General features: G+C 56.0%; 11 protein-coding genes and 1 non-coding gene across 12 annotated transcripts in view; 7 read left to right on the top strand and 5 right to left on the bottom strand.

The window, feature by feature from the left end:
- Window positions 1-676, top strand: part of VDAG_09270 (NADH:ubiquinone oxidoreductase 13.4kD subunit) — a gene marked incomplete at both ends in the record, with an annotated part of 802 nt that extends 126 nt beyond the window's left edge. Inside the window, 3 exons of the mRNA XM_009655572.1 lie at window positions 66-171; window positions 356-557; window positions 625-676. Of these exons, the coding sequence (XP_009653867.1) occupies window positions 66-171; window positions 356-557; window positions 625-676 (360 nt within the window). The remainder of the gene's footprint in view (window positions 1-65; window positions 172-355; window positions 558-624) is intronic.
- A 436-nt stretch (window positions 677-1112) lies between these two features.
- On the bottom strand, window positions 1113-5134 carry VDAG_09269 (NAD(P) transhydrogenase; the record flags this gene model as incomplete). Its single annotated transcript, XM_009655571.1, has 6 exons — window positions 4628-5134; window positions 3405-4559; window positions 2896-3348; window positions 1319-2845; window positions 1195-1269; window positions 1113-1144 (listed from the first exon to the last, which is right to left on the bottom strand). Exons 1-6 carry the CDS (start codon window positions 4725-4727, stop codon window positions 1113-1115), a joined length of 3342 nt encoding a protein of 1113 aa, XP_009653866.1. The 5' UTR covers window positions 4728-5134.
- Window positions 5135-6794: 1660 nt separating this feature from the next.
- Window positions 6795-7184, top strand: VDAG_09268 (NADH2 dehydrogenase 14K chain; the record flags this gene model as incomplete). Its single annotated transcript, XM_009655570.1, has 2 exons — window positions 6795-6828; window positions 6946-7184. 2 exons carry the CDS (start codon window positions 6795-6797, stop codon window positions 7182-7184), a joined length of 273 nt encoding a protein of 90 aa, XP_009653865.1.
- Window positions 7185-7607: 423 nt separating this feature from the next.
- Window positions 7608-9083, bottom strand: VDAG_09267 (translation initiation factor eIF-2B subunit delta; the record flags this gene model as incomplete). Its single annotated transcript, XM_009655569.1, has 2 exons — window positions 7608-8426; window positions 8487-9083. 2 exons carry the CDS (start codon window positions 9081-9083, stop codon window positions 7608-7610), a joined length of 1416 nt encoding a protein of 471 aa, XP_009653864.1.
- Window positions 9084-10202: 1119 nt separating this feature from the next.
- VDAG_20243 lies at window positions 10203-10274 on the bottom strand. Its single transcript has one exon. It is a non-coding gene; the product is annotated as a tRNA-Met (tRNA).
- A 178-nt stretch (window positions 10275-10452) lies between these two features.
- VDAG_09266 (uncharacterized protein) lies at window positions 10453-11376 on the bottom strand (the record flags this gene model as incomplete). The annotated part of the gene is made up of 1 exon (XM_009655568.1): window positions 10453-11376. One exon carries the CDS (start codon window positions 11374-11376, stop codon window positions 10453-10455), a length of 924 nt encoding a protein of 307 aa, XP_009653863.1.
- A 348-nt stretch (window positions 11377-11724) lies between these two features.
- On the top strand, window positions 11725-12309 carry VDAG_09265 (uncharacterized protein; the record flags this gene model as incomplete). The annotated part of the gene is made up of 2 exons (XM_009655567.1): window positions 11725-12090; window positions 12142-12309. 2 exons carry the CDS (start codon window positions 11725-11727, stop codon window positions 12307-12309), a joined length of 534 nt encoding a protein of 177 aa, XP_009653862.1.
- A 49-nt stretch (window positions 12310-12358) lies between these two features.
- VDAG_09264 (armadillo/beta-catenin-like repeat-containing protein) lies at window positions 12359-14912 on the bottom strand (the record flags this gene model as incomplete). Its single annotated transcript, XM_009655566.1, has 7 exons — window positions 12359-13153; window positions 13219-13968; window positions 14017-14262; window positions 14313-14426; window positions 14554-14674; window positions 14734-14819; window positions 14885-14912. 7 exons carry the CDS (start codon window positions 14910-14912, stop codon window positions 12822-12824), a joined length of 1677 nt encoding a protein of 558 aa, XP_009653861.1. The 3' UTR covers window positions 12359-12821.
- A 3070-nt stretch (window positions 14913-17982) lies between these two features.
- Window positions 17983-19756, top strand: VDAG_09263 (nuclear protein SNF4; the record flags this gene model as incomplete). Its single annotated transcript, XM_009655565.1, has 3 exons — window positions 17983-18288; window positions 18704-18827; window positions 19101-19756. 3 exons carry the CDS (start codon window positions 17983-17985, stop codon window positions 19754-19756), a joined length of 1086 nt encoding a protein of 361 aa, XP_009653860.1.
- Window positions 19757-20786: 1030 nt separating this feature from the next.
- Window positions 20787-21038, top strand: VDAG_09262 (uncharacterized protein; the record flags this gene model as incomplete). Its single annotated transcript, XM_009655564.1, has 1 exon — window positions 20787-21038. One exon carries the CDS (start codon window positions 20787-20789, stop codon window positions 21036-21038), a length of 252 nt encoding a protein of 83 aa, XP_009653859.1.
- A 421-nt stretch (window positions 21039-21459) lies between these two features.
- VDAG_09261 (uncharacterized protein) lies at window positions 21460-23630 on the top strand (the record flags this gene model as incomplete). The annotated part of the gene is made up of 3 exons (XM_009655563.1): window positions 21460-21462; window positions 21595-22423; window positions 22483-23630. The coding sequence occupies 3 exons, from the start codon at window positions 21460-21462 to the stop codon at window positions 23628-23630; spliced, it is 1980 nt and encodes a 659-aa protein (XP_009653858.1).
- Window positions 23631-23798: 168 nt separating this feature from the next.
- Window positions 23799-25166, top strand: VDAG_09260 (uncharacterized protein; the record flags this gene model as incomplete). The annotated part of the gene is made up of 1 exon (XM_009655562.1): window positions 23799-25166. The coding sequence occupies one exon, from the start codon at window positions 23799-23801 to the stop codon at window positions 25164-25166; it is 1368 nt and encodes a 455-aa protein (XP_009653857.1).
- Between the last annotated feature and the right edge of the window lie 458 nt (window positions 25167-25624).

The following is a 25624-nucleotide window of genomic DNA, read 5'->3' as shown; positions in this document are numbered from 1 at the left end:
CGCGCAACCTGTCTCGACTTCGTTTCCCAGCGAACGGCTAACTGACGAGATGTGAAAAATCACAGGATTACTTCCGACAGATGCTCTACATCGACGACACCAAGGCCGGCCGCCTCGTCGGCACCGACCGCGCCGGCAACAAGTTCTACGAGGACATGGACGAGCTTCCTCGTACGTTGTGAACCCACCCCCCAGATCACCTGGCCCCGATCCGAGCGCGACCGCAAGCGCACCACCCTCCCGCCCCATGCCGAGGAGAGCAGCAAGAGACCTGCTAGGGTCAAAGGGAGGAACAGAGCCCGAGGAAACGAACGAAGAACAAAAGGGAAAGGGACAGCCAGCTGACACGGCACAGTTCGTACCCGCTGGGTCGACTACAAGAAGCACGACTACGACGCCGCCACCATTGAGCCCGGCTGGCACGCCTGGATGTCCTACATGATCGACAAGCCGCCCGCCGAGGACCCCCTCATCCGCGCCGGCCTGCGCAAGTTTGAGAAGCCGCACCCGATTCCCAACTACACCGCCACGCGCGGCGCCTTTGTGACGTACAGCACGTGAGTGGAACGCCGCCGCCGCCTCGAGCTGAGGCAGCAAGAGTGAGTGATTGCTGACTGGTTGCAGGACGAAGCCTAAAGTGAGGACGTGGGAGCCCAAGGCTATTGCGAGGCAGTGAGCGGTTTTCTGGCGCAGAAAGGGTGTACATAAACATTCGTGGATACGGATGAATCGAATTCCTTTTGTTCTTCACTTTCGAAGCTACTCGCAATGGTGATGTGATTTCAGAAGCGACTACTCAAAACAGCACAGTATATTGACAGCAGTCTGCGATACCCAAGGAGAGACTCCAAACTACTCCTTCGAGACACCGCATCAACAAAGATGCAGTATGAACGACTTGACCACATGACCTTCAACATGGCACAACGAGCAAAGAAATCGAACCATGGCAGCAAAATAGCAGGAAGACGGACGGAAATCGCAAAGAAATGACCGCCAAAATGCAGCAGCTCTACAACCCGAAATGATGCGCAGCTCTAACGCTATGCGTCTAGCATTCGATGCGCCTGGAAATGCGTCCCACAATGGTCGGCAATTTGGTAGCACCACATCTAGACACGCGACTCGACCGCTGCTTTGATGGCTGCGCACTGTCAGTACCTCTCTGGTTGGACAAAATGGGGGATGGCTTACCGTCGCAACTGGTCTTGGCGTCTCCGAATAGCATACGTGTGCCCTCCATGTAGAACATGGGATTCGGCACATCAGCTGTATTATCCTGTCAGTATGAAACACTCGACGCGTTTGACAAACTCACCATAACCACTGGCCATGCCGCGTTTCATCACAATGACCTGCTTGCTCTTCCAGGCCTGCAGGACAGGCATGCCCGCGATGGGGCTGCCCGGCTCCAGGGCAATTGGGTTGACGGTGTCGTTGGCGCCAATGACGAGAACAACATCCGTCTCGCTAAAATCGTCGTTGATCTCGTCCATCTCCAGCACAATGTCGTACGGTACGCTCGCTTCAGCGAGCAAGACGTTGCATTGACCAGGCATTCGTCCTGCCACTGGGTGAATGGCAAAACGTACATTGATGCCCTTGTTGCGAAGCATTGCTGTGATCTCGCTGATGGCATACTGAGCCTTGGCGACTGCCATTCCGTACCCAACTACAATGATGACGTTCTCGGCATTGACAAGAGCCTCGGCCGTGTCGTCGACCGATGTCTGCGTAATGGCGCCTTCAATCTTGTACTCGCTGGCCGGCGCTGAAGCAATACCACCGAAAAGCACGTTGGTCAAAGATCGGTTCATGGCCACGCACATGATGTACGATAGAATGGAGCCTGAAACGCCAATCAACGCGCCAACGGTTGTAAGCAGCGAGTTATCGAGCATGAATCCCTCGGCAACCAGAGCAAAGCCGGAATAGGCGTTCAGTACTGTAATGATGACTGGCATGTCAGCACCGCCAACTGCTGCTGTCGTCGTATAGCCCTTGATGAACGAGAGCAGAGTGTTGGCACCAAGAGCTGCCGCCGCTATCATGGGAGATCCAGGCGCCATTGTTATAAAGGCACCCATGGTGGCGACATTGGTGGCGAGCATGCCAGAGTTGAGCAGATGGCGTCCGGGAAGCATGAGAGGCTTCGACGACATCTTGCCAGCTAGCTTCATGAAGGCCACAATAGACCCTGTGAAGGTGATACCACCGATGAGCACGCCAAGGTAACCAGTGACGAGATGAAGTGTGGAGATGTCGGCTTCGATGTGGCCCATGATGCTGCCGATAGATGTCAGGACAGCTGCTAGACCAACAACTGAATGAAGAGCGGCAACAGTCTGGGGGAGGCCGGTAGGCGTAATCCGCTTGCCAATCAAGAAGCCAGCAAGGCCTCCAATAGCTGCCAGACCACTGAATTGGGCCAAGACATCAGGCGAAAACCCAACAGCGTACAACGACGCCAGGATACCCGATCCTACACCGAGGATGCCAAGTATGTTGCCCATGCGAGCTGTTGCCTGGGAGGCAAGGCAGGACAGCGAGCTGATGCACAAAACAGAGCTGACCATGTAGCCGGCCTGAACTAGACCCGCAGCTCCAGTTGCGGCAGCCGCGACAAAGCCACCGCCAAAGACAGCAGCAGGCACAGCATACAACCAGGGATACTCGGGAGGGTCTGTTGGTCGCTTGAACATATCAAGCATTCGCTTCGTAATGACGAAGCCGCCCGAGATGTTGACGAAAGCTAGCAGGACAGACAGAGCACCAAATACCTGGGGGATGGTCTGTGGGAAGATGCCCCCGCCCAACACGAAAAGACCACCAACGCCGACCATTCCTGCGACCGGTGTCAGCGCTTGTCATTTTTTTGACAGAGACACATATTACCTGAAATGGCATTGGTGACACTCATCAGCGGCGAGTGCAAAGCCGGAGCCACGCCCCATACAACGCGATAGCCGATGAGCGAGGCGAGCGAGAAGGTGAAGAGGTTGCTCATGAAGAGTGGGCCTGTGACGGTACCAAGAGCCAGCGCAGTTCCCATGCCAGCAGTCACAGTAGCAACCTCTCTGGACGTCTTCTGGAAGGGCGTTACTGCAACGATCTCCGCTTCCTTCGTGGGCGAGGCAGCTTGAGCCGGTGCTGGGGGAGGAGCCGGCCTGGGAGGTGGCGGTAAAATCTCTCCCTTCTGGGTGACAATCGCACCGCGAACAACTTCGTCAGAAAGATCAATTCCAAATTCCTTCTCTTTTGGCGCCATTGAGAGCAAGAATTTGGTAATGTTGTTCGAGTAAAGCGTAGACGATTGGGTAGGGAGTCTCGACGGCAGGTCAGTGTAGCCTGGGAAGAATTAGCAATCGTGACGAGGAAACCGCCTTGTTCATTAGTCGACATACCAATAATCTTGACGTCCTTGTAGACAGTCAGCTCTCCGGGCTTCGTCTTCTCACAGTTACCTCCGGCCTCGGCAGCCAGATCAACCACAACAGATCCAGGCTTCATCAGCTCAAGCATAGACTTGAGGATGAGCTTGGGGGCAGGCTTTCCGGGAATCAGGGCCGTAGTAATGATGATATCGACTTCACGAGCCTGTTCGTGGAATAGCTTCATTTCAGCCTTGATAAATTCCTTGGACATCTCCTTGGCATAGCCACCAGCGCCAGAGCCGTCTTCCTTAAAGTCGACCTCGATGAATTCCGCACCTAGTGACTGGACTTGCTCGCGAGCAGCTGGCCGAGTATCAAAGCCTCGGACAACGGCACCGAGTCGCCTGGCGGTTGCAATGGCACTAAGGCCAGCGACACCAGCGCCGATGACGAGGACCTTGCAGGGTGGGATCTTGCCAGCAGCGGTGACCTGACCAGTCAGGAACCGGCCAAAATTGTTCGAGGCCTCCAAAACGGCTTTGTAGCCAGCAATGTTGGCCATGGAGCTCAGTGCATCGAAGACTTGGGCACGGGAGATGCGAGGAATAAGATCCATGGCGAAAGCCGTCGCTTCCTGGGCAGCGAGCTTTTCGACGATGGGCCTGTTCTGTGCGGGCTGCAAGAACGAAATGACAGTTTGCGAGGGCTTCATGACCTCGATCTCGGCAGGAATGGGGCTTCGGACCTTGAGAACAATGTCGGCGCCGGTCCAGACGTCATTGGCCGAGTCGACAAGAGTTGCACCAGCTTCGCGGTAGACATCATCAAGGAAGTCAGCCTCGGCGCCCGCGCCGCGCTCGACGAGCACCTTGGAGAAGCCCTTCTTGAGGAGCAAAGCAACATTCTGAGGAGAGAGGGCGACGCGGCGTTCGTTCAAGAAAATCTCTTTGGGGACGCCGACGGTGAGTTGACTGTAGGGAACGGAGTGAGTGGCTGGCAGCTCCGGTTCGGCTGCCTGTTCAGGCGCAGGCGTGCCTGTCACGACAGAAGCATGGCGGACGAGTTGAAGAGGCTTCGCGTGCGCTGGAACAATCGCGGTTGTGCGACTCGGTCGCAACGTACTCTTCCAGCGCGTCGGATGGGTGCTATGGATGCTGGTAGATCGAGGCGTAGGCAAACTCGCACCTGTAGCGAGAACATCAGTACAAAAGCGGACACCAAGTCGAGCACGAAAGCAGAGTTCGCCGGCCTACCCGTAGCATTGGGCCACGATCGCGAGGCGAAAATTCCAGTGGCAGAAAAATTACAGACGACATGGGCCGTTGCCGGCCGAAGAAGCGTGAGCGATATCATGGTGGACTACAAAGATCAGGCGTCCAGGCTGAGGAAGCCAGAGTGACGAGCTGAGACGGAGGCGTTCATGTGTGGTTCATGCAAGTCGTTGTCAATGAGCACGGAAATCGATGACACCTAGCGACTGAGGAGGGGCTGAAAGGAGACGGGGAAGAGAAAGGAGGAAAGAAGGAGTCTAGGACGAGATTGAGTTCGAGTTCGCACGAGGGAGAGCTCCTCGTCATCCGAGTGGCAGATCTATTACCCCTCAAGCCAAGGACAAGGAGTCAAGGAGGGGTTTGTGCCTGGGCTGGCGCGCGTGGCAGAAGGACGTTTTGAAGCTCAAAGGTGACGGCGTCGGGGCCGCTGAAGCGCGATCGGACGGATCATGTGGCAGAATATGTGCCGTGGGAGCCAAAGGGGGATCGACCGTTGGAGAAGGATGCAGCTGGCGCGGCTGGGATGGGATGGTGTTTGGAGGAGAGTGGCCCTGGATGAAAGGAAGGGAGGGTTGGCTGGCTGCCTGAGATACCTAGGTAGTAGTACTGGATGTATACGGAGGGACATTCTTGCCCTGAGGATACAACCATTGGCACAGTCGTCACTGGTCACCTGTGCCGCGCCCAGCGCGACCGAGCTCCCCGGGAAGGAAGTGCAGCAGGTGGGGTAACGTCCTTGGCGCTGCGCTGTGGATGTGCGGGGTTAGGCAGGGGTGGGCAAGAGACAGTCCTGTGGGTGTGGATGTGGGGGGAAAGAGCACCTCTGATGCTGCTGCCTTCCATTCTCAGGTTCACCTGCCTATTTACTTGGGAAATCCTGCTGCTAGGTCGCATCCAGACTCACCTGCCCAGACGCCCTGTGCCGCACCATGTCTGGGAAGTACCAGTGAGCAAACCTGCTGTGGCACGTCAAGAGGCATGCCGATGATGCAGCGTAAGACGTTCACCTGCAGCGGCAGCATGCGATGTCACCACAACAGTGGTGCAAAGATCCTTTCGGCCGGCAATGAAGACCAAGGTGCAGGAACTCCTCTGTACATTGGCCATCACGCTTTTGGGTTTGTATAACGAAGTGTATTATCCAGCCAACCTTCGAATTATGCATGCTACGCAGGGCCCAGAGTATGGAACTGTTACTCCATACGAGTGCACCATCTTTGGATCAACTCTACCTCGGCTGAATTCTGGCGGCACTCAACTCATTGATCTTGAGAACTGACTGATACGCCCAATGGGCCTGCACGACAAATCACGCATTCGGACCAGGACAAGACCACCTTCATGCGTAAATCACAGAGAATAGACGAGACAGGCATCGTCGTAATAAGTGCGTGTGTAAACATGTTACGCCTGATTTTATACTTGGGATTTCAAGTATCTGGCTTGTTTTCTGGGAACATTTTTCGGTACCTGTGTGGCGGGGCACTCCACCACCTCAGTTTTGTGGCAGCATACATGATATTGAAGCCCTGAGCGGGAGGTTTTTCTTTAAAAATAGAATACTTGTGTCATTCAAAGCATTAGTTCTTGTAAAGTAAGAAACTTCGTCTGCAGCGTCTTTATTAAATACACTATCACAAGCCTTGACTCGAAATTGGATCTTGCATCGATTACGAACTGAAGCACACCACGCTCAGAGAAATAAAAAACGCGTCAAAATATCAAATAACCATCATGCCCACGACAGTCTCGCGATGGACGCAGTTACCGCAATCCGCGGCCGGGATGAAGCAACCTCGGGATACCGAGAGTTGACCGAGCTTTGGAGGTCCATGCCCACTCGGAGAATTTGATTTCACCCCCTTCTCATTCGCCAATCAGGCCCACTTTCCCCTTCACCGAACCCATCTCGGTCAAGGCATACACAGCTGCCACCCTGGAAAAACACTTTTCGCGCAGCTCCGCCGAGAAACCACAGGCCAATCGACCCAAGCTCAATCGAACCTCACCATCATACCCGCGACCACCAACGCACGAAACCACCCACCCCGACCGCAGCCGGCGACACTCGCGCCCTCCCAATCGAGATCCGATCCCCTCCAGCTCGCCGCCTCCGAATCAACACACAACGCCTATACAAAGGCCCATCATGGTCTCCCGCATCCTCTTCTGGTCCGGCTTCGGTGCGTCACAATAACCCAGACTCCTCAAACACGCCCTGTCCCTTTCGCTGGATCCCGCAACCCACGCCTCCCCATCCGCACCTCCCGCCAGAGCAGCTACTAACCCGGAACCCGCAGGCTTCGCCGTCCGCTTCTGGCAGATGGGCATCGAGATGCGCCCCTTCTTCACCCGCAAGACCCTCTGGCCTTACCCCATCTACACGGCCGCCGGCGGCGCCTTCGGATACTGGCTCCAGGGCGTCGACGACAGGCAGACGGCCACGCTGACGGAGCGCAAGGCCGTGCTTCTCGAGAAGCGCGCGCGCAGGGCGGAGAAGGAGGTCGAGGCTCCCTCGGGCGCGGCACAGTCTGTTTGAGTAGCAGGTCGAAAGTGAGGGAGCGACGATCGAAGTGAATTTTTGTGCGTGGTGGAAAACATGCCGCACGGCAGGCAACGCCGCTTGACGGATCAATCATCTCGTCGGCCCAATGGCAGCGGCGAGTGTAAATATGGCTCTGGGGTGTGGAATTGAATCTTTGAACGAACTGCAGCACGATGTTGACTTCCTAAGTGGCTTCGAATGTTATGGATGGGCACCGAGAGGGAACGACCTTTTGCACATGTTCAAACTGGGGAAGAAATCGAGTGTCAAAGGGGTCAACCCCCCCGACAGCGGTCAATTGGGCATCTGGATATTCCGCCAGACGGCTGGAGACCTATCGAACTCCAGACAGGTTGGCCTAGCTATCACCACCAACACAGCATCCCCCAACGCCTCCAATGCATCGTATCCCCGTCCTTACAATTCCTCCAGCTTTCGCAAAATGGCAGCTACAGAAGATGTCGCCGTGTTGCCCAGCTCTGTGATCACCGCCGTAACATGCTTATCCTGCGTCGTGTCAAACAGCAGCCTGAACCCGTCGTTCGAGTTGTTTTCGGGGTCAATCTCGTTGTACGTGAGTGAGTCCATCGCCACCCTCTCGGTAAAGTTAATCGTCTCCGACAGACCGACGACCTGGACGCCGAGATCTTGCGCTGCGATCGCCACATCGCATGTTCCTGCCCTCGCGTACATGGCGCCGTTGCTGAACATGGCCTCAGCACCAACAAGCACCATGTCCGTGTTGGCGAGATGAGCGCGCAGGGCGTTGAGACCGGGCACGTAGATGACCGAGAGGCCGTCTGCGCGAAGAGACTTGGCAAGCTCTTTGCCCGTGAGCTCAAAGGGATCGTCAATAATAATGGCAGTAAACTGTTTGCCCTGCTCAACGTGAGCGTGGCGGAAGGCGCGTTGAACAAGAGGATGATGAGCATAGGTGAGAATCGTCTCGCCATCCGTGATGAGGGCGGCGGCCGTCTCGATAATGACTTCGTCGGCGAGGTGAACACGCTCGCGGAGGAAGTTGTCGATGGACTCGTGCAGAAGCTTGCGTGCCTCGTAATCGGGGAGGTCAATGTCGATCTTGCTGATCTGGAGCTTGAGCCAACGGACGGCATTGCCCATGGAGAAGCACATGGGCCGACATGCTGACAGATACTCAACCTGCGGGTTGAGAATGTGGGAGGTGAAATGCCTGGAGAAGGTGTTGCCCTGAGGCGTCGCATAAGAGTCGATGACCTGCGTAGGCGTGTCAGCATGGTGATGTATCATTCAACATGGCACAAACCGGCACCTTACCTTCTTGAAGGCAAGCAGCGTGGCCTCCAGCCGCGCCGTACTGTCGCTCACAGAAAAAGCGGCCATTTGCTGGCCGAGCAACAGCATGGCCGGATGCACGTCCTTATCGGCATGGGTCAGTGGTGTCCTCTTGGCCACGGACAGGTGGCTGTAGCATTCTGGTATCGTCGGCTTGACCTCCTTCACGACAGGCACCACGACGGCGGCCTGTTTCGTCTGCTGCCCTCGCGCGCCCGCTCCGCCGGCGGCCTGGGGCCCGTCCTGCTTCTGCTTTGATTTTCCGCCCTTCGCGTCGCCGCCCACCTGTGCTTGCTGGCCTCCAGGCCCACCGGAAGGAGCAGCTGCTGGCTGTGCTGCTTTTTGCTGGGCTCTCCTTGCCTGCTTCTCGGCTTTGGCCTTTGCCTTCAATTCCGCGCCCGAAAGCTTCTTCTCGCCCTCTGCCGCCGGGGCTCCTGTGCCCTTCGAGTCCTTGCCGCTCTTGGCAGGTTTGGCGGCGGATGTCTCCTTTGGTGTTTCCTTCGGTTGCTCAACCGCGACAGCAGCAGTCGCAATCTCGTTTTGCGGAGCGCCGGGCGCATTCTCCCCCTCGGTCGCCATATTTTTCGTGTCTGACGGTGCGCTGCACTCTAGAGCTGTCGTTGCGTCGAGGAGGTATGCGTCGATGGGAGAAAGCGAGGGGTTCCAGAGGAAGTCGCCCAAGGTGTGGTGTGCTCGCTAAAAGGGCCCGATGGAGGAAAATAACGTCTTTCCGTACAAGCCGTACAAGTCTAGTCGTAGGTTCAGGCGATCCAAGAAGTTACGAGAGCTTCGCGAGGCGTTGTATTGTCGCGCTGGAGCGTCGAGAAGATGGTTGTCGAGCTGAATTCGGAAAATTGAAGGCTGAGTCACATGGATTTGTCGCACCCAATGCTTTTGCTGGTGGGAGGGGGAAACAAGTGCATCAAGGACCCCGCGTTGGTGGGGCCGCTAGTGGGCAGCTTCACAGCCGCCGTGACCTCACCTTGCACACCTACGCCAGGGTCACTTCTGATGCTTGAAACCCTCGTTCATGGATATGGAACTCAAATCTCGAGCGAAAAGGTCTTCTTATGCCCTTTAGTTTTGGCTCTGTAGTCTGTTTTTCCATCATTGTGTAATCAACTCCCACTTTCTGTTGGCTGCGTGCGCAGCTCCAAGCGTGGGGGCTAACCTTCTACAGAGCCTTAAACTTGAGAATATCAGTACTGTTGACCCAGCATAAGACTCACTCGTTGTGGCCAGCCATGAACTGTAGCTGAAGAGGAAGGACGGCTTCTGGGTTGTGACACTAGAATAAGGTGCAACTTTCAAGGATACGCAGCTCAAGTCGGCTCATGTAGCTGAGAAGAAATGCCCTTGAATTGGTTGACCTTGCAAGATCAAAGTGTGACTGCGCAGCGCGGCCGCAACTCAAGTACCCTTGGTCGTCGGGTGCCTGAACAACAGAACATGAGCACGACTAATCTACCAGTAGATGGAACACATAGCACCAGAATCCTGCGATGCGGACAACAATGCTGTGATTTTGATTGGGAAGATGTTGACCAGAGAAAAAGGTCAAAAACTCATCGATGACAAAACAAATAACAAAAGAACATGAACAACATGATGAGAAGCATCTTCACTTCGTGAGGAACGATGAGCCCTGGGAAAAGACGCAACAAAAGAGATCAAAGGGAAAATGCAAAAGATTTATCTTAGCAACTGGACGTTTCGATCGTCCGACCTCCGGGTTATGAGCCCGGCGCGCTTCCGCTGCGCCAAGTTGCTTTGTTGGATGATTAGTCATCGAAAGTCCAGGCTCATAGCCCGTCAGAACCATGTCAAAGGAGGCCAGGCAGCTTGACGCTGCTGCAGATATGGTTCACATGGTAGAAAGAGTATCCTCAAAGTCGCAATATATTTCCAAGGTATCTCCATCTGTTGACGCGTCCAAAGGGAATGTCTCTTAGCTCTCAGCGCCTTCCTGAGCTTCCTTAGGGGTAGCCTCCGCCTCTGCCTTCGCCTTGCCCTTGACCTTGACCTCCTCCTTCGGTGCCACACCTTCGACATAGATACGGAATGACTTGCCCAGCTCGCCTTCTCTCGCCTTCCTCTCCCTGGCCCCCGGCACCTCGGCCACCGCCGCCCCCACAGCCTTGACGACGGCCGCCATCTCCTCCTGCGTCGCCTTCCTGGAGCCCTTCTTCTTCGCCAGCGTCACGTCTACCCGCCACCCCTTGCCGAGGAAGTCCTTGAGCTTGCCCATACGGATGGCGAGGTCATTCGCCGCAATGGCCCAGTTGAGCTCAATCTCCTTGAGCTTGCCCGCCTGCCTCTCGCGCGCCTTCTTCTCCTTCGCCTGCGCCAGCAGCCGCAGCCTCTCCTCCTGCGCGTGCACGATCCTGCACAGGGCGAACGGCACCTCCGCCCGCGCGGGCCGTGCCTTGGCCGCCTGCCCGTCGGCGCTGGGCTTCTTCGGGTCCGGCGGGGTCGCGGCCTTGATCATGCGGAGCGAGTAGCCCTCCTCGAGGTCTTCGATGATGGCGCGCGTCAGAAAGGGGCCCTTGATGCCTGTGGCGTCGTCGACGAGCATGATCTTCTTGTCCTTGATCTCGAGGTCTTGCGGGAGACGGTCGGGGGCCACCTTGCCGCGACGGCCGCCGGGGCCTGTCGGGCCTGAGGGACGGGGAGGCGCCGAGAGGAAGCGTGTCGTAGATAGAGTGCGGATAGCTGATGGTCGCGTAATCGGAGGTGACCCGTTCTTGCGAGCATGGGCGCTGGCGAGCGCGAGGCTTCGTGATGCCAGTTTTGATTGAAGAGACTCAAGGGGAGACACGAAAACCCGGTAAAGGGCGGATTGGCTGTTGTAGACACATCTGGCTGTCTTCATGTCGTCGAAAGCCTGTCGCAGCTGAGTCAGGAATGGAGGATGCGCAGGATTAATGAACGTGGTCCAGCAATGAAGTTCAGGGCTGGGAAGTTAAAGATTCTCTGAAGCTCCGTGGCCCATTGCACTCGTCGGAGGCTCCTAACGTCAGAGTGGACCCTGAAACCACCCGTCCGAACCAGTCAGAGTCCTCAATCGCAAAAGCTCTCCTGATCCAAGCTCCCCTCCCTCCTCGACCTCAACTCCCTCTCATCACTCATCTGCTCGTCAGGATCACCTTCATCACATCCCTCTCTCTCTTTGCCCATCCAGGCAAACCTCGCGCAGCCCGAGCATGTAAACCCCGCAACCATGGCCCCCGGCCCCTTCGCCCGCTTCGCCGCGCGCCAACCCGGCCGCAACTCCCTCCTCCTCTTCCTCGGCACCTTCAAGGCCCTCGCCGCCGCCCACCTCCTCATAGACTACGGCTACCGCACCGGCCCCGCCCAGGGCGCCTCCATGCTCCCCACCTTTTCCATCTTTGGCGACCACTTTCTCATCTCGCACCACCACCGCCGCGGCCGCGGCATCCGCGTCGGCGACCTCGTCGAGTACAGCATCCCCATCTTCCGCAACAGCCGCGGCATCAAGCGCGTCATCGGCATGCCGGGCGACTACATCCTCATGCACACGCCGGGGGCGCCCGTGGCCGAAGGCGCCGAGCCCTACATGATGCAGGTGGGTGAGCTTCGCTGGTTCTGGACCCGGCATCTACTGACAGGTCAACAGGTTCCGGAAGGCCACTGTTGGATCGTTGGCGATAACCTGCCCAGTTCGCGAGACTCGAGGACCTTTGGACCACTGCCCCTCGCATCTATACACGGCAAGGTCATAGCCAAGGTGTTACCTTTGAAGGAAGCGGAATGGATAGAGAACCCTTTAGATGAATCACAGTGAAAACACAAACCGTGCGTCTTCGTCACATCAGTGCTGCTTTGATTGCACATCAGACGACACGCGAGTCAATTCCTTTGGCTCTCGCAAAGCCGCTCTAATTACAACTGCGTATCACGAAACAAGCGCCGGGTGGTAGGGAACCGGCCAGCGAGGCCGTAAATCCATCACCCCCCTGCGGAAGAAGACAGACGACGAGCCAATCCGGGTCGCGGTCATAATGCATATCGCAAAAAAAGGAAAGAAAAAAAGACAGGGCAGGTTGCATCTCTCCTTCGACAACCTCCACCATACGGTGCATATTCAGCTCCATAACTCTCATACAAACAAACCAGTCGCTCCCCCTAGAATGCCGCCACACCAGAAAAACAGAAAAAGGTAAAAACAAAGAGCTCACGCATCGGTATAGTAATGAACGCCAGGAACTCCTCGCCATCTGGCGCCTTGGCCCTACGCAAACACAACCCCCAGTTTCGAGGAAGGAGAAGAGATTTGGCACTTGCAGCTGGTTGCTCTTAACCCTCAATGTGGGTCTTGGAAGTGCTCTGTCCCAGAAGCTCGAGGCAGCGTTGCGCGAGCGTGACAACCTCGCCCTCATCGTCGTCCTCAAATTCGTGGTCTGGCTCTACGTGGCGGTTGGCCGTCTCCTTGATCTGGTCGACAACATCCTCGGCCTGACCGATGAGTTGAATCAGAGCCTTGTCCTCGGACTCGAGGAGCTGCAGCAAGGTCCAGATCGCGATGTGCTGGAATGTGGCATCACCGCTCTGCAGGAATCTGGTCAGGTAGCCGTGAATGCCGCCGTGCGGGTCTTTCCAGTCTTGGACGAAGACAGAGTAGTCGCCGACTAGAGACACTGGTTAGTAAACCGTAACCCCATAAATGCCAAGTGCAGGGGAACAAAGTACGAACCCTTGGAGGACAGGTTGCCGAGCGCAGCGGCACTGTTACCCTGAACCTCGATGCTCGGCGAGCTGGTGAGGGGAATGAGGACTGCGAATACGCCCAGGTTGAGCAAGTGAGACTTCAGCTCGTCGCTGAGTGCGAGGACAGCGATCGCCGCCGTCATCTCGGACTGGACGGTGACGGGCACATCGAGAACTAGCTGCTTGCATTTCTGAACTGCACCAGCCTCGAGGACCAGCGCCTTGTTGCGGTCAGAGCTAGCAGCCAGGTTTCTCAAGGTCGAGATGGCGTGACACTGGATTTCCTCGTTATCGGTAGATCCGAGGAGGTCAACGAGGGGCTTCAGGAATCCGGCTTCGATGATGGGCGATTCGTTCAACGGGTGAATAGAAATGTTGCGAATGCAGGCAACAGCCGAGAGAATGAGCGGAAGGTACGATGACTGAAGGAGGCGCAGCAGAGGAGCCAGGCCATTGGAACGGACGATATCAAGCTGGTACTTCTCATCGGAAGCCAAATTTCGAAGAGCAAGTGCTGCCTGGCACTGCACTTTTGGCGAGGACGAGTCCATCAGGGCGACCAGCGACGAAACCAGCTTGGTCTCGCTCTGGGCTAGCTTGCGTCGGTTGTTGCCATCGACGGCGATGTTGCTCAGGGCAGTCGTGCAGTAGTACTGGACGTCGACGTCGGAGGAGGACAGGAGCTGAACAAGAACAGGGATGGCGCCGGCATTAACGAGTTGTTGTCGGTTCTCGTCTGTGATGTGTCAGTGGCTGTGGGAAAGCGGCCCTGAAGGGCACTTACCAGAGTGCGTCATGTTGAGAAGAGCACCAGTCGCATTGCGCTGCACTCGCATGTCCTTGGACTTTGCCAGTCTCGTCAGAGGGCCGAGGGCGCCGGATCGCGCGATCTTGGCTTTGTTGTCTTCATGTGTCGCAAGGTTTGTGATACACCCAACGGCGTTGCACTGGACTTCAACGTTGGTAGAGAGCATTTGACGAATCAGAGGTTGCAGGCCACTCATTTGAACAATGAGGACCTTATTTTCCGCTGGCGGAGGGTCAGTTTGCGCACCGCAGACTTCGGCCAGCCACACTCACTGTTGACGGCCAAGTTGCCGAGCGCGGCGCTGGCAGCACGCTGGACCTCAATATCGGAGCTGTTAAGCAAGAATAGAATGGGCTCGAGGGTGTCTCGGTCGACCTCTCGAACATCTGGGAAAGTTTCGTCAGCACAAGATCTATGCTCCTAGGGAGACCAGGTCGGCTAGACCGATACGTGTAGATCGGCCAACAAGATTGGAAACCCCAGGATTCAACGGTGCCATCCAGCTGAACGTACCTCGCTCCGTGATTTCAGCAAACGTAAGGCTGGCACTCCGTTGTAGGTCGATATTCTCGGAGAAAACTAGGGTGCTCAGAGCTCGCAGAGGCTCGCCGGAGAAGAAATCAGTCTCGCCCCGCTACATTGTGGTCAGCACAAACAGGAAAAAACGAGGGGTGATGCGCCAAGAATTCATACGTTTTCGAGGTATTGCAAGAGGTCGGCAACGGCTTCTCTCTCGCTGTCGGCAAGTACGGGCTCGTAAAGGCCATCGCGGGGTCTGCCTGCAAAGTCATTATGATCAGCAGCCGTCGTCGTCATGCTCTGTCCCTCGATGTCTTGTAATTACCTCCGCAGCAAGAGCTACAATTACCCATCGCGGGCGGTAGGCAACGATGGCCGGGGAAAGAGTATTGTTAGTTCAGCGACAGTCTGGGATGTTGTGTTTTGTTGAGGGCGGTTCGCGGGTGGTGCCCAGGAATGCGTCGGGAGGCGGAGCTGATGACGGGGTTGGCGACGTCGTCGAGGCTGCGGCAGGTACCTGATCAGGTTTGCTTTTTCGGGAAATGTACGAAAGGAAGGAAAAGGCGGCGTGTAGCCCGTGGGTCTCGCGACGGCGAGGGGTCGGATGGCGAGGATGCTCGAGAGGATGAATGGTGTTGATACGATGAATGTGGTCGAGGCAAGATTTAGGGCGAAAGAAGGAGCAGCAATGAATGCTCTGTTGCGTTGTCAAGGTTGACGCTCCACCACAGCACAGGAACCCAGGAGCAAGCAACAGGGAGCAACGAGCAATGATGTTGAGTGGAGCAGCAGCAACCGCGCACCAGACCCAAGGGTGGAGCCCCTCCTGCCCAAGCCTCGACGAATCTGTGTGCCTGTGATTGGCAGGCGGCTGCTGCACATGTGGGACGGGGAGAACCTTTGAGATGGTAGCCCAGAGCCTCGCTGCTTTAAGCTTGAGCCGGGACTGAGAGGGCCCTGAGCTCGCCATCAAAGAGGATTCTAAAACATTGAGCTTGTGGGTGAGTATACGGATAGAGCTTTAGCCTTCAGTGATTGCCTTTTTCATAGGAGTAGTCCGTTGATCAAGTTTCTGTTGCGTCGCTGTGGAGTTGCTAGTCTGCTGGGTGTAGGTAGGTTCTGATGTCCCTGGGAGCTATGCTAGTTTCCGAAAGGCGAGTCACTTTTACCTGATCTTCTTCAATCTGGACGGTGTCGTAGGCTCCAGATGCTTTCGTGCAAAGACTCACTGGCTATTACTGAGGATAGATGCCCGGTTCTGCGAGCAGTGGTCCTTCTTTGGCGCTCTTGGGATGCATTAAGGGGACGACAGGATCGGTCATACGTACGTACCTAGGTACCTAGGTACCTACGTCTACGTAGGTACCTGAACTATTAGCCGTCCGCTCTTATCCCAGTGTGATCGCCCTATGGTGAACGCGTAGGCCTTTACTGCCGCCTGCACAATTGATAGACTCGAATGGAGCACCCCCAGATTCAGAGTCCAGCTCCGGGGATAGAGAGTTGTCGGGGAATAGGCTGAAAGCCCCTGCTGAGGCCGCAGTCCCCACGGCTCGGTCATGTGTTTCGGAGAGCTGGCCCTGCAATGTGGGCGACAACACGCGACGCGTCAAGGGGGTGGTCTGCTTAGTCACCGGGGGTCCCGTGAAACATTGAATTCACCTGTACCCGTGATTCGATTACGACCCCCGCTCATGCTCACCTCAGGGTTGGACATATCCTTTTAGCTCAATTGGATAGCTGCCGTATGGCACTTACGACCGTGTGAGGGCTGTCACTAAGCCCCTTTGGGGCCGACCGTAACAGGCATTTCATGAACTCTTTTGACTATGCAGTAAGTAATGATACCCTAGTGTAGCACCTTCTACAAATCCTACTAGTCAACATATTTGATTCTTGGCCAGAGAGCCTTGCGCGTTCATTTGTCATGTCCATGTGCTGGTGAGGAGTGTCATAGGAATCTTGTCAACGTTTGGTAATCTCTGGTCCAGGTTACGCAACCCCCAGCCAGTGTGAGCACTTGGAAACTGCACAGAGAGGTATGTGGTCATGAGCAATGTTATCAGTGTAGTTGTCGAGCGAGTATGCATCCGGATCATCATGCAACAATCGTTTAGGCCTAAAGATCAAGGCAAGCCAAATTACCTGTCTTGCAGAAAGGTATTTCTTCACCAAGTCAAGAACCTGAAACACGTGGGCTTATGTACTTAGATCGTAGTTCGTACAAGGTCCGGACCAAATCCTGCTGATCGGGCCAGGTTGGTGAAAGGTCAACCATCTTGGGTGGTCGAATCATCGAGTCGAGTACGTCAGAGGATATGATTACCCTTCGTTCAGTACACCAAGGCGCCAGCTTAGATCTCTAACCCAGATCATCCCTCCCGGAGGTGAGCAAGTGTATCCTCGAGAAGCCCGTATTTCGGGAGGATTTCCCCAGAGTTGCCCTCTGGCGCCGAGGTGCTCTGCATTCACGGTCCTGCGGGGTTCGGCAAGACCGTCCTGAGTCGAGCCTGAGCAAGAGCGGCAAGGGCGCTAACCTGATTAGTCCACCACCATGGGGGGCTTAAACCGATAACCTGGCAAGTGCTCACCTCGACCGGACCTGCAGCACACTGCACGTCCCAAAACTATGGCCCACTTTCCCTCGGGAGCCTTGGGAGCTCCCCCCCAGCTTGCCAACCTTCAGTGAGTGTTGCGATGTTTTAGTGCTTGGCGCCCTGAAGAGACAGAAGGCTCTGAGCACGGGCCATCTGTTGTTGCCCTCGCATGCCTGCCTGTCTTCATTTGGGCCGCTTCACCCTATGGATTCTGCCCCGATTCGCTGTGAGGTAGGGACCTAGGTGCTGAAGGCCGAAAGACGGAAAACTTCAATCACCAACAGAGCACCACGCCGAGCGGGATGAAGGACGGGCTCACAAAATGATTATTCAACTTTAGACTTTCAAGGTTATTCACGTACATTGCGGCAGTAAATCGGGAGCTCCCATGAAACATGAGCTCATCACCACAATCTTATCCTTATCTCCCGCAGCTGCCTTACCTATTTCCCTCGACAAAGCCCTCTTCCCACCAACCACAGCACGTACACCCCCCTCCAAAGGACCCCCCCCCTCCCCTCCATCTCGCCTTCCCCCTAGCCTCTGATCGCCCAGCTCCTCCTCGTCTGTCTGTCCAGTCTGGCTCATCCGTCGCTTGTGCCAGCCGACAGCCCACTCAACCCCCCTCCCAAAGCAGTACCAGATTTCCTGCAGGCCTTGCTTTCCGGTTGATCAACTTCGCCTTTCGACTCATCAACGTCCGAGAGCAGGTGTACAAACATCGTCGAGTTTTCAATCTCGCCAGCGTTACACGACAGCTTGGTAGACGGGCGCATGCGCCAATCACTAGCTCCCACAAGTCCCCTCCGGCTCGGTACGACCGACGATGCCTGACCACGACATGGACCTTGAAAATAACCCCGCCGCGGCCGCGCCCGCCGATTCTGGAGCTGAAGCCGGAACTGTCCCTGGGCCTAGAGTCACGGTTGCAGCAGAAGTGGCAGCAGCAGCGTTCCCACCACCACCACCACCACCACCACCACCACACATCAGAAGCAGCGACAGTACCACCATCGTCTTCAGGCCCAAAGCCCAACGCCGGCCCCAGTGGCAGTGGAACACAGGCGCCTCCCGTCTTCGCTACCGCGGCCTCGATTGCCAGACCGAACGCTTCCTCCTCCTCTGCTTCCCAGTCCCATCCCCAACCCCACGCTCACGCACCCCAACTCTCCGCCCCAGCGCCAACACACGGTCAAGGTCACGAGCTTCCTTTCGTCACACCCTCCTCCTACCTTCGCCCCAAGCCCGCCCCTTCGGCGGCCGCTGCGCGCACAGAAATGACGGCGAAACCCCTAAGCCCGCTCGATAAGGAGCAGATGCAGGGTCTGGTAAGAGCTTACCCTTGCCTGTCTTGTCCCCCTCTGTCTGCCATGTCTCGTGCTTCATCTCGTACTCTGTCCGCACGGAAGTCTGCGAAGCGCGGGGTCGAATGCCCTTGAGACAGGTTGACCGCCCGGGTGCAACCTCCGTGACGACTAGATGCGACAACCGGCCCTGTCGTAGCAACTCGTAGCACCATATGCTGACCACTGCCTCGCCCGTCCTAGAGAGCCATTCGGGAGTTCCTCAAGGTCCGAACCAGTTACGACGTCCTGCCCCTGTCCTTCCGATTGATCGTGCTCGACAACGACCTCCTCATCAAGAAGAGCTTGAATATCCTCATCCAGAACTGTACGCTGCCTGCCGACCCCGCATTCTCCTGCTGCTGTCGCGTGCGTGTCCTAACCAGCCTTGCCAGCAATTGTTTCTGCCCCGCTATGGGATTCGCATTCGTCGACCTTTGCCGGCCTGTTGACGGCGACCGACTTTATCAATGTCATTCAATACTACTGCCAGTTTCCTGACGAGATCAGCAAGCTCGACCACTTCCGACTCAGCAGCTTGCGGGGTACGAATCGAAAGGACTCGACAGGAAGAATGGGCAATGCTAACCACGACCGCCAGATATCGAGAAGGCTATCGGCGTGTCTCCACTCGAGACCGTCTCAGTCAACCCTATGCGCCCCCTATACGAGGCATGCCGCCGCATGTTGAAGACGAAGGCCCGCCGAATCCCCCTTGTAGACCTCGACGACGAAACGAGGAGGGAGACTGTTGTTAGTGTCATAACCCAATACCGAATCCTCAAGTTCATCGCCGTCAACAACGAACACAACACAGTCATGCTGAAGAAGGCGGTCAGAGATGTCGGCCTTGGTACATGGGGCCACATCGCGACGGCACACATGAGCACCTCCGTCCTCGACGTCGTGTCCCTCATGGTCAAGCATGACATATCGTGCGTTCCTCTGGTTGACAAACACAACCGACTACTCAATGTCTTCGAGGCGGTCGATATCATTCCCTGCATCAAGGGAGGAGCATACGACGACCTGTCTTCCAGTGTCGGCGAGGCACTCTGCAAGCGACCGGACGATTTCCCGGGCATCTACACCTGCGGCCCCGAAGACCGGTTGGACTCCATTTTCGACACAGTGCGCAAGTCGAGAGTGCATCGCCTCATAGTGGTGGACGATGAGAATCGATTGGTCGGCATCATCTCCCTATCCGACATTCTCAAGTATGTCCTCCTTCACGGAGAGGAGGACGACTTGAGGTAGGGGCTCCCTGCCAATCAGCTACACATGACACGCAACGACCATGATGGATGACGGACAGTAGAAGGGAAGGGGACGGAGCACAGGGATCGGGACGGGAGAACAGGAGAACAGGAGAACCAGGATATGGGGGGGTGGAAAGATCTTTGATGCATTTTCTGCACGGCGTCTGAGAAAACGGGCTTCGCTGGGAGGAACCTGGCCAGATGCACGGTTCGCATCCAACGTCTTCCGCCTTTTTCTTTCCTTTGTCACACGCTATAGAGGACCTGCTCACCTGCATGAGAGACGGTCCAGATGATCGCTCAATGTTTTGATCTGAAAGGGTGGTCCGCGGTATTGAGGCTCGGGATTCAGTTGAATCTAGTCTGTTGTGGAACCGTTGTCCCTTTCATTTTTTGTTCGCAAGCGCTGATCGTGTGTGCAGACTGACGGAGATAACCTAGGTCCTTGGATAGGTACCTTCTGCTGCGGTACTTCCTGTTGGCGATTGTGGCGACTCGACAAGAGCCCAACCAGCTGCAGACTATAAACAGCGTGTGGGAGGGCAACTGCAAATCTCTTGTCAGAAGCAGGAAGGTTCGATTCACAGGGCGGAGTCACACCCTTGACAGACTGCAGGTCAGGAAAGAGCACTTTACCTTGGTCGCCAGGTTGGCTCGGGTCAAGACGCGAACGAAGAGCATAAGCAGGCATCTTCCCATCATGGCAAGCTCTCTACAGCGGCCACGTTATTTCACCATCCACAGATCTTCAACAGCCACGAGGACCGGCATCTCCGTCTTGCAGGTTTTGACATACCCCCTTAGACACCTTGAATACCATCTTGGCACCACTGCCCTCTATTACCTGCATTTTTCCTACCCACACGACTTACGCATTGCAATCTCTCGTTATGCAGTCTTACAACAGAGGTTCGGGCTGCGTCCCCAACCCATCCTTCTCGACAAAGTCATCGAAAGAAATAGAGTCGGAAACTCAGAAGAGCCACGCCGGCAGCACTGCGCCTACGAGCTTCCTCGTCCCTCATAGCATGCCGGTTTCCAGGCAGTCGTCTGCGTCTCGCTATCCGCGTCTTGCAAATTCGGACATCGTCCCTGCGCCGTTGACCGGGTCCGGTCGCAGGACCAAGTATTTGCAGAGCAGCGCGACGTGGACGTCATCCAGCGGCGACCTGGCCATGTTTTCGGACACTGATGAGATTGAAGACAGGCAGCACTTTGTGGTGGAGTACAACAGGTTGGCTAAAAAGGTTCAGTTGAGACTGGTCTCCGTACGGCTCTGAAGTTGCTAACCGGAGGTGAAGCATGGGATCCGTGTCCTAGTGACGGATGATTTCGTAAAGGGAAAGGTGAGACGCCTCTGTATTGTGCTGAAGCTTTACATTGATGGGAATTAGCGAGACACATACCCCTCGACCATGACGGAGAAGAGGAAGTGGTGGTCGAAGATACTGCGGACGCCGTCTACCGAGGAACGAGAACACACGGAACAGGCTGCCGGCCACATACCACGTCATCGACGGAGCGTCAGTGATCTGGCTCTGAAGATGATGCATGGTAGAAAGGAGCCGCAGAAGCGACTGAGTCTACAAACCATGGTCAGACTTGGTGGAAAGAGCATGTTTTATCTTCCTGCCGAATATGCTCCAGGGGCCTTAATGCTCCCAACATGCATTCGGGCCACAGCGCAGTACCTCGCGCAACATGGTATGTTCGCTCTGATCATCCTGTTCAGCAGTACTGACGCCATAAGGTCTCGTGACTCGCGGCGTCTTCAGAATCCCCGGCTCACAACGCATCGTCAATGCTCTCTTCGATTACTATTGCTTCGAGGGCCAGAATGAGGAGGTTGCCCGTACTGTTCGATGCCCGAACCTTCCAACCCACATCAACGCTGGCCCTCACGACATTGCATCGGCATTCAAAAAGTTCCTCGGAGTTCTGCCTGGAGGTATCCTCGGATCACTAGGCTTGTTTGACGCGCTTGTTGCCATCCACAGTCAGTCTCGTGCCGAGCCCGAGTTCATCAGAACGAGGCAAACCAAGATACGAGGTCGATTGATTGCACTGGCCATTGGAACTCTTCAGTCACAATTCCATCGCGAGCTCGTCTGTGCCGTCTTTGGTCTGCTCTCTCTCGTAGGCCGTCAAGCAGAGATCGCGCCCCACGAGGATGGTCTGGGCCATCCTCTTCCAACATCTGACCTCATGGGTTACAGCGCCCTTGGTATCATATTCGGACCCCTACTCATTGGCGACCTCCTCGACACATACAACATAAGAGTTGCTCACCCATCCTCAGGGCTCCTCTTGTTTCCTATGACCCCAACAAAACTCAAGAAAGAAAGGTCGCGCAGCAAGACCATGGTTTCGGAACATTCTCCCACAGTCGACAAGATACTGATCGCCAACGAGATTGCTGAGATGATCATCACTCACTGGCGAGATGTTGTCAGAAATTTACGAAGCCTCTCTGTTCTGGCCGGCAAAGGGAGGAGCAAAGGAAACTCCGATGGAGATTTGGCTAGTCGGAGAGGTTTCTTGAGAAGCTCCGCTTCAGAGCCATTCAAGCTTAAACGGCCTCCTGGCTGGGAAGACCACAGTCCTGATATGCCAGGGGCCGGTCGTACTGGATCACCAACGCTGGATACGCCCACACCGGCTCAGAGTGTGTTTTGCCCTGAAAATTAGTCGTTCTTGATTCTGATTATGTTAACCGTGTGTTAGGGCGTGGAAGCTTGACGAGTCAAAGTATCTCCAACAGCACAGCCGACATTCTATCCATTCGACGGACCCGACCAAAGTCGTCTTACTCCGATTCGATCACTAAAATTCCTCCCAAAAGTTCACTCAACCCTCTCTCTCCAACAGCGGAGGAGAGTGTTTCCGACTATGGCGCGCAGAAATGGCCACCGGAGTCAACCTCGCGACAACATCTCCCAGGCACACAAGACCCAACATGTGCGACGTCAAACATGAAGCAGCCATTTCCATCAACCTTAGCAAAGATGATGACAGCCGCGAAGCTCAGCCCTGCCGGAAAGACGAAATCATCTGCAGATGGCACACCCCGGCAATCGGTCGAAGTGACTCGAAACAGCTGCACGTCTGGGAATAATCGTGCTATGCCGGCAACTCAGCCGATGACCACGCCAGCTGCGAAATCACGCAGTTCGCAGGATGCAACCAAACCTCGATCCTCTACAAAAGCCAGTCCGTCACTTCAGACCCTTCAATCTCGGATGCTCTGTCAATCAACGGGGAGCGAAGGAGGCGATGAGTCAGAAAACATTCCCCCTTCGCGACGTTCACCGGTACGTTCCCCCTTTGAAGCTAGCAAGAAGAGCGGTCTTCCGCAATCGGATTCAGGACTTGTGTCCTCGCGTCTCCGCCGTTTCATGAAGACGGACCAGGAAGGCTGGCCGGAGCAAGGAATTGTAGAACCTGTTCCCAGTCGAGGACAAGGACGTTCGTCCGAGGAGAGCAAAATCACGGCACGGCAGGTCGCAAGCTCAGCCCGCGGACAGGGGGAGCACCAAGGTATCCAGAAGAGCACCACTTTCCCGAAGCGTAAACCTGTTGCACGCAGCGCCGACGTGAGGAATTCGAGCCTCTCAGACCGGCGAGGCATCATTGCCGCCGACGTGGAGGTCGAGTCACGCTCGCTTGAGCAGCGGAACACCAGCGGGGCTGGATCCAACCAAACGGTCCGCATTAACAGCAATATGCACGAAGAGAGCGTGGCCGAGAGGGAAAAAGAGCGGGAGAATTCTATGCAGATTACACCAAAAGAGTTTTTCAAGGAGTTTGACGTTGCTATGAGGGAGCCAGTTCACACCGATGTGTCAAGAACAAATTCGCTGGAAGCTCAGTAGGACAATGCTTCCCCGAAGACCAATGTCACATCTACAAAACTGAGTTGCGCATCCACAACACGGACCGGCGGTGATCAAATTGGATTGATCAACTTCGCGAAAACCTCCGTATCAGCGCCAGGACTTGACCAAAGTCGGAGAGAAAGCTTGGCTTCGCAAGCCGCCGAAATGGCGCAGCGGTCAAGGGCGTCGACCATGCGAAGTTTCATAACACCTTCTCGATCCGAGAACCTGGCATTCTCCACTCCGAAGGCTGCTCTACGCAAGTCAGCATCGCGGCCTGGAGGTGTCAAGGCCATGGCGGCGATGTGGGAGGGAGCATCCAAGGACCCATCGTTCATCGCCACACCAGCACCAGCCACTCGAAAGCAGGTCGACACTGTCTCAGGGTCGGTCATCTCACCATACTCAGAAAACGTCACGCCGCCGAAAACAGTGCCACCTGTCAGGCTAACGTATGATCGTGCGTCAAGTAAAGGCTCTGCCAAGACGTTCGGCAGAGTATCGCTGCGGCTAGGAAGCGCAACGAAAAAGCCTCTGAGGCTATCAGCTAGTGATAGCACGACGCTGCGCGCAGCCTCCCGCCCTGAAGAAACATCACCATCAAGAGCACTTGCTGCTTTTCGGAAGATCCAATTGCGGCAGACGCCAGAGCTGTCCAAGAAAGAGGCAGCCTCTCCATCTGCTCCACTGCTCAACGATAGCCCTGATCATCTCCCAAGCCTCGGTACGATGGTTCCCCAGGAGGAAGAGCCGCCAGTTGACAGGCACATGAACTTTTCGCGGCCACCGTCTGCCGTATCGGGTGGCCCTCCTCATGGCCATGATCACGACAGTCATGACCCCGAGGGCGATCCTTTCCTACCAGTGCCAACATCAAGCCCTGTTCCCGGAGGGGGCAATTGCCTCTTGCATGCACAGATTCGAAGCTTGCAGAAGCAGTTGGAGGCCCGTGACGAGGAGGCGTCTTCGCTCCGACGGCAACTCGAGACGCGGGAGAACATGGACATTGGCACACTGAGCGAGCAGCTGCGGGAGGCCAAGCGAGAATCGGCCATGTGGAAGTCACGAGCCGAAGCGGCAGAGAAGCGGCTGGCAGTGTTCGAAGGCTTCACCATGCGTCTTCGGGACATTCGGGTTCCACAGGTGGATTCGGAGGCTGCAGCTGATGACGAGGCGGCTAGGGAAGTACATGAGGAGGGGCATGAATCTGACGGCAGCACTAAAACGACCCGGACAGAGGAGATTGGTGTTTTGACCAATCGTATCCGTCAGTCGTTGAAGGGGTTGGATGGTGCCAGGAGCTCGAGCGCCGCCAGCAGCACGACCAGTGACGGGGGCGCTTCGGCGTGGTGGAACCAGCCGAAGCAGGACGGCGTCGGGCTTGGCCCTAGCTCTGGAGCAAGATTTGCACACGGCGGCGGACGCATGCCGAAGGATGTGCTGGAGATTGCGGAGGAAGTTTGGGCAGCAGCGCAAGAGCTGTTGGGGCATGAAGGTGCGACATGGGAGGAGCGTGAGGGGCATCAGGCGTGATGAAGGTGTTGGCACGTGGAAAAGTCTAGGGGCCATGGCCTGGAGGGAAGAGGAGGGAAGAGGTTGTGGCTGGTGACTACTGCCGGTCGAGGACGACGTGAAAAGTTTACTTATTTGGCTTGCAGCCGTAGTTGTTTGGTATCGTCAAATCAGGGTTTGCGTGTCACATGGTCAGCAGTGATGCTTGCACACAGTCCATCAGTCACCACATGCAGCGCAGTCCTGTGGCGTCACCCTCCTGCAGAAACAGGACGACGTGATATCGACGTCTGCCACCCGGAGGAGCGCCTTCAACGTGCCCTCGACGGCGCGCGCCTCGTCCGACCTGCCCAGTCGAACAAGGCTCTCATGGTATCCGTGCAGCGCCCACACGTTGCCGGGATGCTGCAGCGCGCGCGGCAGCCTCTCGGCGCCGTGGTCGTCGATGCCAAGATCAGCCGCGTACACGGCCAGCGCCT

Source organism: Verticillium dahliae, genomic scaffold (assembly GCF_000150675.1).
Source record: "Verticillium dahliae VdLs.17 supercont1.25 genomic scaffold, whole genome shotgun sequence".
Taxonomy (NCBI): Eukaryota; Fungi; Ascomycota; class Sordariomycetes; order Glomerellales; family Plectosphaerellaceae; genus Verticillium; species Verticillium dahliae.
Note: the sequence above shows the minus strand (reverse complement) of the source record. Positions and strands in the feature narration are given on the sequence as shown.